This window comes from Chironomus tepperi, unplaced genomic scaffold (genome assembly GCF_022539635.2).
Source record: "Chironomus tepperi strain 1889 unplaced genomic scaffold, CSIRO-AGI_Ctep_v1 contig_128, whole genome shotgun sequence".
Lineage (NCBI taxonomy): Eukaryota > Metazoa > Arthropoda > Insecta > Diptera > Chironomidae > Chironomus > Chironomus tepperi.
This window is the reverse complement of record NW_027226250.1, coordinates 2019525-2036596: the sequence shown is the minus strand read 5'-3', so window position 1 is coordinate 2036596 and position 17072 is coordinate 2019525. Positions and strand designations below refer to the sequence as shown.

The following is a 17072-nucleotide window of genomic DNA, read 5'->3' as shown; positions in this document are numbered from 1 at the left end:
GTTCTCTTTGTCATTTTATTATTGAAGCTTTGTATGTGGTGCATGTATGAATAGATATCATTGGCAAAGGAATGATTCCAATGTTCTTGGAAAATTAACAATTGGAAGCATATCAAAATATGCAATTAAATGCTTTTCCATGACTACTACCAAATATGAAATTGTTTGTCTTTCTATTTATAAATTTCATAAACTCCATGGAAGAAAACCTCATTTGTTAACCCGATCGGCACATATTGAAATGCTGCAACCACGGCAACGAGACAGAAATATACTTGGAACCAAATAGCCGCCACAAGGTGACAAAAACCACATTGGTAAATTAAGAGCTAATTGGTTCTAAATATACAGTCGCCTCGTTACTGTGGGAGCACACTTTGAATATCTGAAGATCGGATAGTCACTCAGTTTCTTTGTATAACCCCGTATAACCCAAATAATAAAGTGTAATATCATCCTTATAGTTTGATTCAAATTTTTTTTGGTATTGTTCCCTTCGCTATTTCTCTTGTCTTTATGAAATCCTTTGTTATCCTGGTCTTTCTTATGACTTAATTGAAATTATCCAGAGTACCGCTATGGAGCTATTAAGGCTTCGCTAACATTTATTGTATTATAAGAACTTCCTAGAAGATTTGATAATTTTCAGTAAAATGCGTCAAGAACTTTTATATAATCTTACTTAGCTTTTTTTGAGTGCTTCGAAACTTAATTTTTCCTCTAATATTTATATAAAAACGTGTGTATATGTGCACATTAGTATTATGATAGCAATGGCAAAAAGAGGAGGAAAAAAAGAAAAATTGTCGAGTAAATGAAGAAAATTCTTCTTTTGTGTTTCGCTATAAAAAAGAACTCTTTTGATGCAATTTATGGATGCCCGAGTTGCTTGATTTAGTGCAGGACATAGAAAGAGAGAAAAAAAATAAGCGAGCATGTCCGTATAGAGAAGCACATAATGATTCTTCAGAAACAATATTATATTCACATAACCTTTAATAGTTTCGCCTTTCATATAAAAAAACCATTCATTCGAAGGTGTACTTAAGAATTTAATATCTATATAGCATGCAGTACAATTATTTTATGCTATTCACTTATAATCCTCTGCCATCATTAAGTTTATCCAGATGGTTTGTTGATGTTAAACATACAGAAATATGCTTTGATGTTTCATCGAGAAAATATTTTCTCGTCTGAAGTGTTTGAATGAAATTTCAAATACATCCACAGCCGTATATGTTTAGGTCATTAAAAGGAATTGTTAAATGCTTAATATTGAAATTATTCTTCCGTATTCAGATTATTCATCTTAATGATAACAGCTATGGGAACTATTTGGTATTGATCTGAAATAATTTTATGTTATGTACTCTATAAACTCAGAAACTGTAATGAACACCAGCTATTAATCTGTTATATGAAAATGTGCTAAATGTCTCAAGAGATTTTACTATAACAATTTAAAGATTTCATGTAATTCTAACTGCTATTTCACACTCAATGTCTACGGAAATTATTGAAATTACCTAGATGTTAGAAATATCATCTTATAGTCTATATTGGATTTGACAGGATTTATATTTCATGATGATGCCTCACAAACTTGATAATTTCAATTTACAATAATTGTTTTGCAGTTTTGAGTTTTGTTTGATTTCGGGCAAAATGATGCAACTGCATCATCGTTTAAATTACTCTTAAACTATAACAGGCGCTTTAATTATCAAAAGTCTCCAAAAATAAGCTAATCTTTTTTATAACATTCGTATTCTTCTTTATTAATAATTTTTCTATTAAAGTAATTTTTAAATATGTGTTTAGCGCACTTTTGTAACTTGTTTCAAAAAGGTAGCTTAATAATGCGCTTTGTTAGATCGGCTATTGCAATTACGATAAAAATTATTTACCTGGTTTAAATATTCTCCTTTCCAATATTTAAAAGCTTTGTTGATTTACAAGTAGAACAATTTGTTTGTAAGAGATTCATCGACTTTTCCTTTTATAGCCAATCCAACAAGATAAGCTAATTTATGAGCATACTGACATGGTGCAGGTACTCGTACAGCGCCTGGCCAATTATAATATAAATATGTAAGTTTGTACGACAATTGTTGCACTATGTCAGGCTCAAACTGGTTTTCATCCCGCAAGACGATAAAGTGACTCGGAGTAACGGTACCTTCGCGAACATTTTGTGAGCACAAGAAGAAATCATAAGCATTACGTCGTGTAATTGTGTGATCCAAAACTGAACCTGGTGGTGGATTAGCCTAAAAATATTAAAAATATTTAGTAAGTCTCTAAAAGGAGGGCATTATCACAATAAGACCACCTTGCGACGAGGAAAAACTATTTGGTGGGAAATGATTCTAAGCTAGCTTTAATAAAACACTTTGTTCGTTCGGTTACTGTTTGGCAAAAACTTTTCAACAAACATTCATAGAAAATTCGACTTTGTTGCATTAGTTCCATGCCATCAAGTTATTGACCGTTGACAGTCAAAAAGCTTAATACAATGTCTATATACGATAATTAATGAATTTTTGATTTCAGTACAAAGCGTATTCACTATGCTTTTTCACTATGCAAATTTTTTTTCACCAAATAGCTTTCCTCCCATTGGTCATATAATGTTAACTAAAATTCAAACTAACATAGCTTTCAGCTGGAGGCTTATCACGAATGAATTTAAAGAATTTGTGATTGATTCGCTTTTGGACGACAATAAATGTAATTTTAGGTGAATAACCAGGTGTGACTCTTTCACATGCTTCCTTAAATTGTGGAATTTCGTATGTCTCAACATGTGGCAATTGTCCATCTCCAACACCTATAATAAATTAACAATAAAATTAATTTAAATCATTACTTTGTGTCTGCATTTGTGCATGTTACCATCTCGATAAATAATAATACGATCAGGCAAATTTGCATTAATCTGCTTAAAATTCCGCAATGCTCGTTCCATTGAAGCAATCAATCCATTCAACAACTCTTCCTTTTTCTTTTGAATTGTTGGGATGCTATTCCATTTAGTGAATGATGGATTCATGCTAGCAACAAATCCTCCAACAGAATTTCCCTTTTGATTAGCTTCATGATATGTGTCAATTCCAACGATCATTGTTTGCTTTAATGGAATTTTTATTCCCCACAATGTACCACCTAATTTGCAGTTTATTTGAAGTAAAATCTTTTGAATAATCGATCGATTCTTAGCTTCATTGCGGAGAGTCTTGCTATTGATGCACTGCGATGGACATGGAATTTCTGAACATAATGTCTTCTTAATAGCTGCATATCGATCATCTCGTAATGTCGGGAAAAGTGTTACGACCATTTGGATGTTTTTATCCTTTAAGCATTCCTTAATCTTAATGATATAAGTATCAGTGCGGTCATTCGGCAATTCAACTCGTCGTGCTATTCGAGAGTATTTTATATGAAAAAAATATAATACTTTAAAGAATTAAATAACTTACGTGGTGTACAGCGAATTCCAGTCGGTCCACAAACTTTCATTAATGTGGCTGCAAAGGACATATAGAAATTAATGCCTTTCATTTCCTAATTATTCCAAATTTTACTTACTTTCAAAGTTTTGAGCAGTATTTGAGTCGTTCTTAGTATAAACCAAAATCCAATTTTGCAAGTTGACTGGTTCCAAAACTTCACAAGATGTTGCATTGCGTGAAAAATCAGCATTCGGAGCAATGTCAAATGACTTATTTTGACCGAAAATAACAATTTCCTTGTTTAATAATCGAGCTGTAACTTGACATGGATCAGATTCGAGTGTTAAGCCCCAGTCTGTAAGTTTTTGTTTTGCTTCTGGATGCTTGTTTATGTTTTCGACATATTGTTTGTAAGCAGCAACACGTTGGAATGGAGCAAGTTTTGTGTAAACTGCCAAATCCTTCATTATTGTAAACTGACTTCGCATTTCATCTGTTAAGCCTGTAACGTAGCACAATTCAGGTATTAAACAGAAAACCATTTCCTTTTTGGCTGCTTGACCTGTAAAATAAGAAGAGAAATGATATCAAATACGGATCACTGCGACAAAATTGAGCATAACACATTGAATTAACCAGACTTACCGGAAACACGAACATCTTCACGATGAATCAAAAGCGGTTGCTTTAAATCTTTAATAATTTTATTGTAGTGCTGCTTATAGTATTCGCAGTAATCAATTTCTGTGTCTCCTTTCATGAATTTTGCCGTTGGATTCTTTGTGAAATCAATATCATCAATACGATATGTTTTGTTGTTGTAACGAGTCAATACAACATGTCCAATGAGTGCCTTCTTGACCATATCCTGATAATTCTGACGATATTTTTCAACACATTCACTCATATATTCCAGAACTGTCTTTTGCGATAAGACACGATGAGAAACATCCAAAAGCAACATTATTCCACCTTCTTGTTCTTCGACTGATTTGACGTATCCTGGCCATACTTCCAACTTGTGTTGTCTAATTTCTTTAGGTGATGATGGATCGAAGCATTTTCGGCCTTGAAAGAAAAATATGGAATATCGAATAATGATAAAGTTAGCAAAACAAATAAGATCCAATAAACTTACCAACTCGTTGATATTTTAAGTCTCTCATAATCCGTTCGAATAGGACATTATACAAATGAATACATTCACCCAAACGCTTCTTGCGATGGTAAATAATTTTGACTTCAACTTCTTTTTGTCCTTCAATAGCTGCTGTAAATAATGTAGTATGATCTGGCAATTGTTTTGGTAAATAGAGCGTAACTCCATCAAAAGTCTTGACTCTTCCAATTTGTTCACGTAATTGTCCAAGATATTTGTATCGCAACTGAATGTCATCAATTTCTGGCTGGAAACGCACTTCGTATTCAAATACACCAAAATCCTTGTCACATTTTAACATGATGCAATTTGTCATAGCTGTAAATGGAGTTCCTTTCGTTCCATGTTTTGCTACAATTGATTCTTCGACAACTACTTCTGGTTCTGGTTCGATTTTAGCTGGTGGAATTGATGCAACTTTTTCTGGTGATGGTTTTTTTGGTGGCTCAATGCTGACTTTCTGCAAATTTTCAGTTATTGATTTTGTCGAATCCTTTTCATCACTTATTAAACCTAAAATTACATTATTTCTTTGTGAATAACTTTATTATTGTCAATCAGCCGTTATATACTCACCAGATGATCGTCCACGTCCAGAAGATGACGAAATCTTCTTCGTTGATGCTATATCATCAAATTGTCCTTTTTGATAATGTTTTGCTTGTTCAACTGGATCTGATTCAGACGATTTTGGTTCTGATGATGTTGCGCCTCTTCCTAAAGATGATAATATTCCACGACCACGACCAACCAATGGAAAAACTGAAACAGTTGAATCACCATCACTTGGTGTATCTGTTGTTTGTTGCGGAGTTGAAAGCAACGATTGACTTTGTAAATTTATTCCACGAGTGCCACGTCCGAGAATTGGGAAGCTAGATATTGATGATCCTACTTCCGACTGCTCATCTGTTGTCTTTTCTTCTTCAGTTTTCTTTAAAAGAAAACCTCTTCCACGTCCTGTCATTCTGAAATGTTATAAAATGATTACTATAAAGTATTAATTATTTTACCTTTAAAGTACAAAAGTAAAAATTTTGTTTTTAAACTCAATAAAATTTTAAATTAAAATTTTTAGTCTTCTCGACTCTTTTTTACATTATTACTTACTATCCTTATGTTTTATATGCAATTGATCAACAAAAAGTCCTTATAACTTAATTAATAAAATATTTTCAATATTTTGTCCAAAACGTGTTTTTCTTTCTAAGAATTTTTTGAATAAATTTTGAATTTTTAATGGCCGTTAGAGTAAAAATTTTGATAGTATTAGTTGCACAGCAATAAAATTTTATTGTAAATGCAATAGTAATAGTAAAATGAAGAATTATTCTCGGAAATTCGTGATAAAAAAACGTGTTTCGATTATATATCTTCGTTTTTCTAATTTAACTTAGTTAACACGTCATTAAAACTAAATAGACGTCTTCAGTTACTTCCTTAACATCGTAAGAAGCATTCGAATGAAAACATTCGGTTTGTAGTTGTGTTGCTAATGCTTTTTTCATTCTTAAGAAATGTTGAAGTTTTTAAAATTATAGCTGAATTTTAGGCGATTTCGGATTTTTCGATTAGTTCAATAACGCTGTAAAAGTGAGCAAAAAGTCCAAAATTTACATTCGAGCGATGTCAAAATCAACAAATTGCATTGTTTAACTAAAATAATCATTAAAAATATCCGAAAAATGTCATAAAGCAATGAATAGGTCTTTATTTTAAAGTCTTTGTTAGTAAAACTATAAATTTTCTTCAGTACAAAAACTAAAGTTTTCAATATTAATTTTGGTACACAATTTCTTGAGAAAATTTTTAATGTCTTATGAAATTTTAACAACAAATTATGATTCACAGTGTGAAAAATTAATAAAGAAATTTTTCTCTAGCACTTAATCCTTGAGATAATTTCTGTCAAATTTATGTGGACTGTTAGCAGAATTGTATTAAGTGTTCACTAATTGTTACAGCATAACGAACTTTTTTCAAAAATGAACAATAAAATTCTTAGAATTTCTGTTCTTTGAAACAGAATACCCTTTTCGTCTCGAGTTTTCTTGTTTAAATGCTGGCTTATAATCTCGATCATTAAAATTTTCGGAGTAAATTTTCAAAAACCAAGAAAAATACCACAAAATCTTCCTACGTCCACATCAATATTAATATTATTAAGAAATGAGACATGCAAGTGGTATTAAACTTATATCCACATGCAACTTAAAAGCATAAAAGGAGAGGAATAAAAGAATGTCAATAAACTCCTTTAATAAAATTTTCTTAATTTTTCCTCCCTCCTACTATGATTTATTGAGTTTTGAAAACTCTGTATAATGGTATATAAAAGTTTTTAGGAAATAATTAAAATTTATTTTGCTTGTTACAAAATATATTCTCTATTACTCTTTTCCTGTTGAATGAAAATGTAAAAAAATAACTTTTCCTCATCCTTTTTATAATTTTTCGTGCAATTTTTGTGGAGAGTTGTAATTTTTTGCTTATTTGATGGCTAGGAAGTAGATTCAATTAAAGTTTTATTGGATACTATTGAACGACAAAATGAAAAATATAACGAAATTTCCAATGTAAATGACAACATCTGAACTTTAAATACTTAAAAATTTTAGACAGGTATTGTTGAGACCTAAAATGTTCTCAAACTAGAAACTGCGCTCTCTTCACCTTTGTAGTGGATAATATTAAAATATTGACTTTCATATAACAATTTTCGGCAATAATGTTTAATGCAAAATTCGGAAATGAGAAATTGTGTAATGTATGTGAAAAGTTTGATGGGAAAATATTATTCTGTGGAAATAGAAAAGTTAGAAAATTTTAATAATTATGAGAAATAGATACGAGCGAAATATAAATTGGCAAAAATATACGGTTGCAAAACATTTAACGATAAGTATCGAAAGAATAATATTTAATTTTCAGCAAATTCTCGCGGAATTTTGATGTTGATTCAATAAAAGTTTAGTTATATTGTTCGAGTAGTTACAGATATTTTGAAGTAAAAGTTTTATGATTAATGGTTTTTTGAACTAATTACATCGTTCTACATTAAATTTAAAATCGAATCGGAATGTGTGCTGACTTTATCAACTAATAAATTTTATATTTATAAAAGAATTAGAAAGTTACACTACAAATGTAATGTACACTGTGTGCTGCCAAAAATGTGTGAGGAAATGTAATGTATCGTTTGCCGTGTACGGTCGAGACTTACCACTACGGTGTGTCGTAAAAAGTAAAAGGTTGCTTACCACTGCACTATGGAGAACTCTTAAAAATGCTCTATAGAGAAAAGGTCATAACTTTTCCAAAAGAATTCAGAAAAAGGAATTTATATTTTTTGTTAATTATTCAGATACCTACCTAAAAAATAAATTTTCAAAAATTTTCTTAGAAAGGATAGGAAAAATGTGAACAATGTACTTAGAACCCATGTTATCTAACAATTGGGAATGTATCAGATTTGAGTACTAAAAGCTTAAACTTACTGTCCGAACAGCATAGCTTGTTCGATAGGACTCTCAGAAAGTCTAGACGGACTCAGTTGCTTTTTCGCTGTTTAATTTGCGTATTTGTGACACATAAATTGTGACTAATTAAATTGCATTGTTATACTTTTGAAAACAACAGAGTTTTCAACATTTGTGTCACTCGGGCAGGTCTCTGAAAAGTTTAAATAACTTCCTTTGTTTGTAGAATTAAGTAAATAAATTTACAAGCATGCCTTCGAGAATTGAAGAAAGTCAAATGTAACTTAAATTTTGATTAAGAGAATTTTCATTACATTTATTCAAAGAAAATTGTCATAGCGAGATAAAGTCAATCAAAAATATCATATTTAAGTGAAAAAGCTTTATAAACAATGCACTCTGACTCTTGGATTGCAGGAAATTTAATATTTCCTCTATTTTTTTCTTCCAAAATTCACTTTTTCACCATTTCTAAAAATAAGAATTATTGCAAAGATATGCTAAATTCTCTGATGACTACATCCTTGTTGCTGTGTAGAAAGAAAAATATGACATAATATACAAAAGGAACGAGAAAATGTGGATTATTTTGGTTATACGCTATTCGAACTTCCGTTCAAATTCTCTCGTTTTTTGCACTATCAAAAAGAAAAAATAACGTCCCAAAGGAGCATTATTTTATGAAGATATCTGAATGTGCTATATGCTAGAGAAAACCTTTTTTATTTTATTATTTTTCTTCAAGTTTTGTTCTTCCTCGAAAAAAACGAAAGAGGAAGAATTTGCAAACAAAATCACATTCTCGTTCTTGGTTCGTTGGTTGGTTGCTTGCTTGCAAAGTAATCTCAAATTTTAACAAAAGAAGAAGCAAAGAGGAAATATATCGGTAGTAGAAGAAATAAAATTATATAGGCGAAAAGCATGCACAACTTTAAACACATCTAAACAGAAGCACATACAGAAGGAAAACAGCATAGCTCTCATTTATCAAAGGACAGAGAAAGAGATGTGTTGCGGTACGAGTTTTTAACCCGAGTGTATGTTTGGAAATTGGAGTAGGAGAATAAGTTTTTAACGGGCTTCCTATAAAGAAAAAGTGTTGTTGGACATGTTAGGTCGGTTTACCTATATTATGGTTATATAGTTGTCTGACTGACTGAAATTGTAAATTTTTAGGAGCATTGCTTTGAAGTTAGCAGTCTTTCTTATAGTTTTATGAACAATAGTTCTTAATGAATAGAAATTCATAATCCTTGTCCAAACCCATCAAGCCATATCAAGTAAATAGAATCTTAACAAAAAAAGCTATAGAAATTTAGCTAAAAATCTTCACATTCTCAACAAAATCTTAAAAATGCGCCAATAATCCTTTAATCTATAATCATGTTCCTCCCAGATTCCCTACTGTGTGTAGATGCTTCTGCCGTTTCTCAACTCTCCACTTTTTCGGGAGGGCGACACATTATTGTGAATTTGTGTGTTTATATCCATTTATTTGCTCGTTTTATTATTTTGTGAAAATGTTTTTCTTTCGTTTTCTCGTCTTAAACTCTAATTTCTTTCAATGCTGTTGTGCCATAGTTACGTGTACATGTTCTCAAAAGATGCAGGAAGAAAAAAAAACGAAAACTTTGATGGTGTAAACGTTTAAGCGAAGATGGAGATATAAAACGATTCTGCAGATGGAAATTTTATTAAGTAAGGTAGCGATGAAAATCACAAAAAATCAATTGATGTTGTTTAGAAGTAAAAGTAATTAAGAAACTTGATTTTTATAGCATACTTATGAGGTTATAGAGAAGCTGTTGGATGAGATTATCATATGGATTTTATCAATTAAAATATTTTATTGATTTATGTCATAGACAGTCAATATTATGGGAATGGAAATCTTTAGATCTTATACTAACGAGATACTGCATTACTTAAATAAATATTTAAGGTTTGAAAAAGAAGTTTTATACCAAGCGTCCAAATGGTAAATTTGATTGTTTTCGCCAAGTGGCTAATACTTGTTTCTAGTACACTCTCGCATCGTTGATTCGGTTGTTTTCGCCAAGTGGCAGCCACTTGGCTTTAAGTATACGACCGAGTCGTCGCCGTGGTGGCAACATTTCAATATGTGCCGATCGGGATAGTAGCTGTTGAATTTCTACTTTCATATAATACAACGACAATAACTGTGTAATGAGGACTGGATAGAGAAAGAAGGTTTTAGTGCGCTATGTGTCACAGTCATTAATCATCCACGGTACCTCAGTGTTAAGAGCATACGACTCGAAATTTTAGGAAGTGGGTTCGAATCCCAATAGTACTAAATTGTTAAGAATTGAAGTTATTTCTTAACAATCTTTAAAACAGTACGCTCCAAAGAGTGGCACCATATCAATATGTCCCCTAATTTGTTATAGGAAAAGAGAAGAAGAAAACAATTCAACTTTTCACAAACATATTACGTTTGAACGACCGCTTAGAGTTAATCAGCATGCAAAAGCTTCCATTAAACAAATATCCAAAACAATGCATATCACATCTTAATTTAATTAAAAATTCCTTCATCATCAATTCTCCCATAGATTTTCCCCAAAAACTATGTGTAAGTCTAAAGTAAATTCTCAAAACTTCTTCAAAGAGTTCTCTAAAGTCATGCAGTCGCCTTTTGTATAATGACGGCTCAGTTGAAAAGACAGCATGAATATGGAATTGTTGAAAATGTTTTTCTCTTCCATACAGTTACTTGAAAGTGAAGTACAAAGCTAACAAACCTTCACTTCAAATTTATTTCTTTTCACTTCAGCTTGTGTATTGGCCAGAAAAACATACAGCAGAATAGGAAAAGAATAAAAAAACACCAAAAAGATTGCAAAAGTTTGCCTTTTAAGAAAGGAAAAGCTTTTATAGAACAAAGTTTATATGGTCTGGATCTACCCATCCTTTGCCTCATTTCTTTATCGCCTCACTCATTTATACTCTTAACCCAAACTACAAGTTCAAGCTTGCTTTTTCTGGCTGAGTGAGAAAGGAGTGCGGAGGAAAACTTTACTTTTTTTTTGTGTGAGAAAATCGTAATTTATGCAAAATGATGAAAATTTATCTATCTGCACATGAAAACCATCTGATGTTCCTTCACATTGTTCCTGCTGCGTACATTTGTAGAGGAAATATTCTCCTCTTTTCTGGCCAAAAATTCATTAAAAATTTTTGCAATTTTTTATTATTCCTTCGTACAAAATAAAAATCATGAAAAGAAGAAGATGGGAAATAATAAAATAGGAATTGAGAATCTATAGAACAAGTTTTATGAGAGAAAATTTTTTAATTGTTTTCCGAAGTGAGGAAGTAGTTTGGAAGAGGAGATGGAACTGAAAAATATTTATGCACTCAATGGATGTAAAAAAATAAAGGAAGATGCAAGAATTACTTATTGTTGCCAACAAAATAGTCTCTGTTATAGACTTTTCTAATAAAATTTTTTCTATGAGGAATGAATGAAAAATCAAATGTTTGTAAGGAAGTCTTTAAAGCGCTTTTTGGATCATCAGTCAACCTCAGATGAGCTATTGAGACCACTGAGATTCAGAGCTGCGCTTGGGTGATTCTCGACTAATAATCGTTTAACAAGTGCGTCAGGTCTATGCATTCAATAGACCTACAATTTAAAGTGGAATCAGTTTTAAGTACAGAATCGCTTTAAACTAAACATAAAATAGAGCAAACCACATAAAGTTCTTGAAAATTGATCAAATGGTCAGACAAAATAAGTAAAAAGCATACTTTGTATACTCAAAACATAAAACAGTGCATCAAAAGCACAACCAATGTAAAAGTTTACAATATAATGAATTTTTAAAATACCCATCATGTGCATTGATTTTGAATAGTTATTTTGCTTGCTCCAATTTTAACCCCCTTTTCCCGTTCAGTAAGCTTTAATGTAAATATAAAGAGGCTGTGAAACCATAAAAAATTCCTATAAAATGTAACACGTGTACTTTAACAATTTCAATATCATAAATTAAGCAGAAATAAAGCAGGCGAGCTCTTAAATGGTTCGATCCGCAATTCAGAATATTTTTTTTTCGGTATCGTTTATTGAACACAACTTCGAGGCAATATAAACGTGGGCTCAATTATCAGGTTGTATATTCGATAAAAGCTACTTACTGCTATAACTTTTCATTTTATTTCCACAGGCAATTTAATTTCCTTTAACTCCCATAACAAATAAATCTCAAATAAATTACATATTGTTATTAAATTGTTAACCTTATATACTATTTACTATACTAAATCGATACGAAACATAGTTTTGGAGTGCTTCTTTATTTCCTTAACCATTTACAAAGTATTTTTATAAACTGTCTAATTTTTTTTTTCATTCCATTTCTTATGTTTTCTTTTCTTTTTTGCTGCTATTACGGCTCTTGCTCATTTATTTATTTACTTTCGCTTAGCATCATTCTTCGAGAATAATGATGAGAGCAAAAAGAAGGGAAAAGTAAATAGGGGAAAAATGGATCGTTAAAGCGTTGAAGATGGAGTTGTAAAAAGTTTTCCATCTCTTCTTCTTCATTTTTAATAGAATTTTGTTATAGCAAAACGGTTAGATTGTCCTCAATTCGTCAGATTGAGCATTTTTCTATTAATTTGTTGTTTTTATCATTTTCCTAATTTTATAATCTAGAGCTCAAGAAAGAAGATGAAGAAATGGTACTTAAAAATTTTGTATTATCTTTCTTATTTAATTGATGTCTGATTTGTGAATTATATTGGAGATTTTTCGGCATGAATTCGGAATTAAATTGTATGAAATGTGCATAGTCATTGAAATTTACATGATCACAGTTAGCTCAGTTTTGTGAATGACAGCAGCATAAGTCAAATTCGAAAATAACTGGCCTCAGGCTAGATTCAAGTCGGCTTGGTGTCGGATATTCGGCGATTTTTATACCATGTTCTTTATAAGATATAGAGACTATATCAAAGGGAACCTTAGTCATTTTAGCAACAACCAATTTCTCATTTTAAGTACATAAATAAACAATGCGCTAATGTCAGTTTACTTGCCAAAACTTCCTCGATACTTTCCTTGAAAAATTGATTAAGAAAATCGTATGAAGTATGTTTAATCGAGATGGATGGATAGAGAGGAAAATTAGACCTCATTTTGATGTATAAATGAGAATAGCAGGAGGTGAAAAAAACAACATTTCAACCAGAAAAAGTTTTCATCATCATCATCATCATTTAATTATGTTTAAATACGATTGAGGGAAGTTTAATAGACAAAACAAATTTTCTTGTTTGTTGGTGATGGATTCATGGAAAGAAAAAAACAAAAATAAAAGAGGGTTGTGGGAGTTTAAATACTTGTTTATAGAAACAGTATTCTCAGTAAATATTTTTAATTTGTAGATAATTACAAAACTTTTGAGAATATGTCAACTGTCGTTTAATATTCAAATTATATTTGCAACTTCAATTAGTTGATTTCCCAATTTAAAAGTTGTTAGTCCCCTACTTGTAAATATTTAGTCTGTTTCTGATCACTGAAGAATAAACATCGTTGTTATTAAATTAAATCCGTGTGTAGGCTTTAATTAAACTTATTAATAAGTAAGAGTTGTTGATTTACACTCCAAAAGCAAATTTTTGCATTAAATCAAATTTTCTAAGAATCTACAATCTCAATTGATATTATAATCATCAACTACTTGATTTAACTATCAAATAAAACTAAATTTCTTCCAAAGAATTACAGAAATGACACATTAATGACCAATAACAGTAATAAACTCGACAACATTAACCCCACCAAAGAATTTTAACTGCAAGAATTGTCACGAGGCAATTTACTCCGCCTACAAACATATTCAATTCCTTTCATAGCTTCAATCAAAGAAAAAAAAATAATTCACAGAGAAATATTTTTATGAATATAAATAAGGGAATTTTCTTCACACAGCCTTATCCATCACCGTACGAAAAAAACAAAAAAATTGAAGGAGCAAATTGCTATCAAAAAAAAATAAAATAAAAATTCCTTTTCATATCCAACATCAAAGTCATAATTTATGAGTGCGAAACGAGTACGAGGAAAAAAAAAAGCAGCGCCAAAGAAACATCCTTGATTTCAATTTTTCTACATAAATGAACATCATCAATGATCAAACAAAAAGAGCTTGATCATTAAAATTTATTAATCGCCTCATGTCGGTACAATGAAGAGGCAAACCTCTCAGCCTACACAGCAATGCCTGCTTATATATATTTATTGATAACATTTATGTATATGCTTATGCTTAAATATTGAAGCTATTCAAAATTGATGGGATGTATTTAATAGTAAAGCGATGCTATGGCACTTCGCAGGAAGAGAATAAAAAACACTGAAAATAGCAAAAAAAAATTGTTGAGTGGGTGAAAGAGAGGAAGCAACAATAAAAGATTGAAATCACTTTAAGGTTAAATCATAAACGCATTTATATTTCCCTAAGTTGATAAAAACCTGAAAATTAAGAAGATTTACCGCAATCTCCTTTTACACAGTTCTAATGTGTTTCGTTTTAAAAACCTTCCGTTAAAACATAAGCCTACAGTTTATTGTGGAAATCCAAAGACCTCCTTTGATGTCATTCAGGATAGAATTTCTACGCCACCAACTCACTTCAGCCCTCGAGTGATTAGATATCTTTCTATATAATTTCATGTCACTGCTTGCAACTTCATATTCAAAAGTAGAGCAGTAAGCTCCTTATGAGATAATTTTTCAGATATACTGTGTAAACTGCATTGCATTTATATACATAATTCCTATCTCTCCACAATCCTCTTCCAGTGAAACGATTTCATGACAATTCAACGACAACAGTCATCCTTTTTCTCAAAACACTGCATTCAAAATACTGAAAACTCGGTGATATATTAAGTAAATAAACAGGCAGAAAGAGAGTGGAATGTAGAGGAAAAAAAGCTGGATATATATGAATGAATAAAAAAAATTACAATGAAATAAATATAGCGGTTTAATCTCAATTAATTTGAGTGTGGATCGTTGAATGCTGGCTGGTTGGTGAGTAAAGAATGATGTGAGGGCATGGAATGGTGGATGGTGGAACAATTTTCAGTCGGATTCGGAATGAAACAGTATAAATGCAAATAGATTCAGAAAGAGTAAATTTGAATGAAATAGATCGAGAATGAGGAACTAGAAAAAAGGGTAACAGTTTATAAGCATTTAAAACCAATTTTTGTTGTAACCGAAACCGATTTGTTTAATTTAAATCCAGCAAAAGAATTTTCCTTTTCGCATTAGGTTAAATGGTTGATGCCAAAATGGAAAGCGAAATAAAAACATTGGATAAATGGATGGGAAATAAATGAAATGAAATTCAATGGAGAGAAATGAAAAAAGAGAGGAATGAGTGAGACTTTATAATCCAAAATTGAAAGTATGAATGAAATAGGGCAGATCTTTATTTGATAATTGAAATCTATAAATCACTGCTTGTACTTAAATACACACAAAAATACTCTGTTGGCATATCATTTAACTCTTTTGGATTTAATTATAAATCCTTATTTACCTTTGCTGCTTTTCAATTTATCGTAAGAAAGTCGAAACTTTTTTTGTTTACTTTTTACGTTTTTTAAAGAAATTTAATTCCGAAAAAAGGCACATAAAAAATGAGAATTTAATTAAAATGGGGGGAAATTTTTGTATCGTCTTAATTTATTTGTCGAAGCTTTAATTGAAGACGATTTCTTTTCTTATTGGGGTCGATTTTGTGTCATGGATTGGAAACATTTGGAACTAATATTTATTAGTTAAACCATTTAAGTGATCAATTATGATTCCATATTGAACTCACAATCTGCGACATAATAATGTGTTCATTACGTCCATATTTATGTCGAAAAATAGACTTCCTATTAAATTTAATTTACTCCTCATTAACCCATGACATAAATGTATCATGGTTAACTAAGAAATTCTATAATATTTCCAAACTAAATTTAGAATGTCATTGTTGCAACGTTCATTTGAGATTTGAATAATATTTATTGTTGCATAGTTGAATACCCCTTTTCATATAAAATGTTTAGTCTGTTTTTGAGATCTGTTTTTAAATAAACATCTCATTCATAAATCCATGAGGAAGTCGTTTTGTTTGAACTACATTTAACTAATCACAAAAGTCACCATCCCTTGATTGTTTAAAAAATGGAAAACATTTAATCAAACAATTCAAATCTTTTTCGTAATTAGTCGTAAATTTTTTCTTCTCTTCATTCAAACCGAAAATCCCATTTCATTTCAAGTTGGCACATAAATCTTTATTATGTCATACATCTCGTTATAAATGTTTGTATTGTGAACATAGTTTTGACATGTAAATGCAAATTTCAATAGAACAACAAATTCTATAAATTTTAATTGTGAATTAATTGCATTAGTTGAAGGCTTTGTTTTTGAAACTGGATGGCATTTTTGTAAAGGAGTATGAAATTCGGATGTTGTTCATGAATTATAATTTTTAACCTTTATCGTTTCAATCTCAAATACTAATCCATAAAATATTTTTCCCATTTTATTATATTCAAGTATGTAAGAGTGGCTGGCTTCATACATATATCAAATATTATTTAAAATGACACAAAATACACACACACAAACTAAAAATTGTTGATTTGAAGAGCATTTTATATGATTGTCGGAATAATGAAAATTTCATGTCCACGTCTGATTTTCGTATATGGCCGTATTTATTTATTGCAGATAGTGGAGACGAGAGTGGATTGTTTCCAGTTGCAGCTTTATTCACTGGAGCTCTTTTGACAATTGGACTTGCAGTGCTTTTAATTGTCTTTATTGCATTGCGTAAAAATCGTGAGCAAGTACAGACACATGATAATGGCATTAAAGAGAAGCACATAGGTAAGAGGATATTTTCATTCCAATCTTAATTTCCAATG

General features: G+C 30.8%; 2 protein-coding genes across 7 annotated transcripts in view; one reads left to right on the top strand and one right to left on the bottom strand.

The window, feature by feature from the left end:
• The window catches only part of side-III (sidestep III), a 135493-nt gene that overhangs the window by 115084 nt on the left and 3337 nt on the right, over positions 1 to 17072 (top strand). For all 6 annotated transcript variants that reach the window (XM_070636536.1, XM_070636533.1, XM_070636532.1 and 3 more), the window contains one exon: positions 16876 to 17034. In XM_070636536.1, coding sequence (XP_070492637.1) covers positions 16876 to 17034 — 159 coding nt within the window. The remainder of the gene's footprint in view (positions 1 to 16875; positions 17035 to 17072) is intronic.
• Positions 1754 to 5826, bottom strand: AGO3 (Argonaute 3). The gene is made up of 9 exons (XM_070636542.1): positions 5728 to 5826; positions 5194 to 5585; positions 4597 to 5130; positions 4104 to 4526; positions 3595 to 4020; positions 3486 to 3533; positions 2899 to 3426; positions 2658 to 2833; positions 1754 to 2273 (listed from the first exon to the last, which is right to left on the bottom strand). The coding sequence occupies exons 2-9, from the start codon at positions 5582 to 5584 to the stop codon at positions 1956 to 1958; spliced, it is 2844 nt and encodes a 947-aa protein (XP_070492643.1). The 5' UTR covers position 5585; positions 5728 to 5826; the 3' UTR covers positions 1754 to 1955.

Coding starts and splice junctions, on each gene's coding strand:
- AGO3 (XM_070636542.1), bottom strand. CDS start 5,584: ATGACAGGACGTGGAAGAGGTTTTCTTTTAAAGAAAACTGAAGAAGAA. Junction 4,527..4,596: donor CTTAAAATATCAACGAGTTG/GTAAGTTTATTG, acceptor TTTTCTTTCAAG/GCCGAAAATGCTTCGATCCA. Junction 4,021..4,103: donor TGAAGATGTTCGTGTTTCCG/GTAAGTCTGGTT, acceptor CTTATTTTACAG/GTCAAGCAGCCAAAAAGGAA.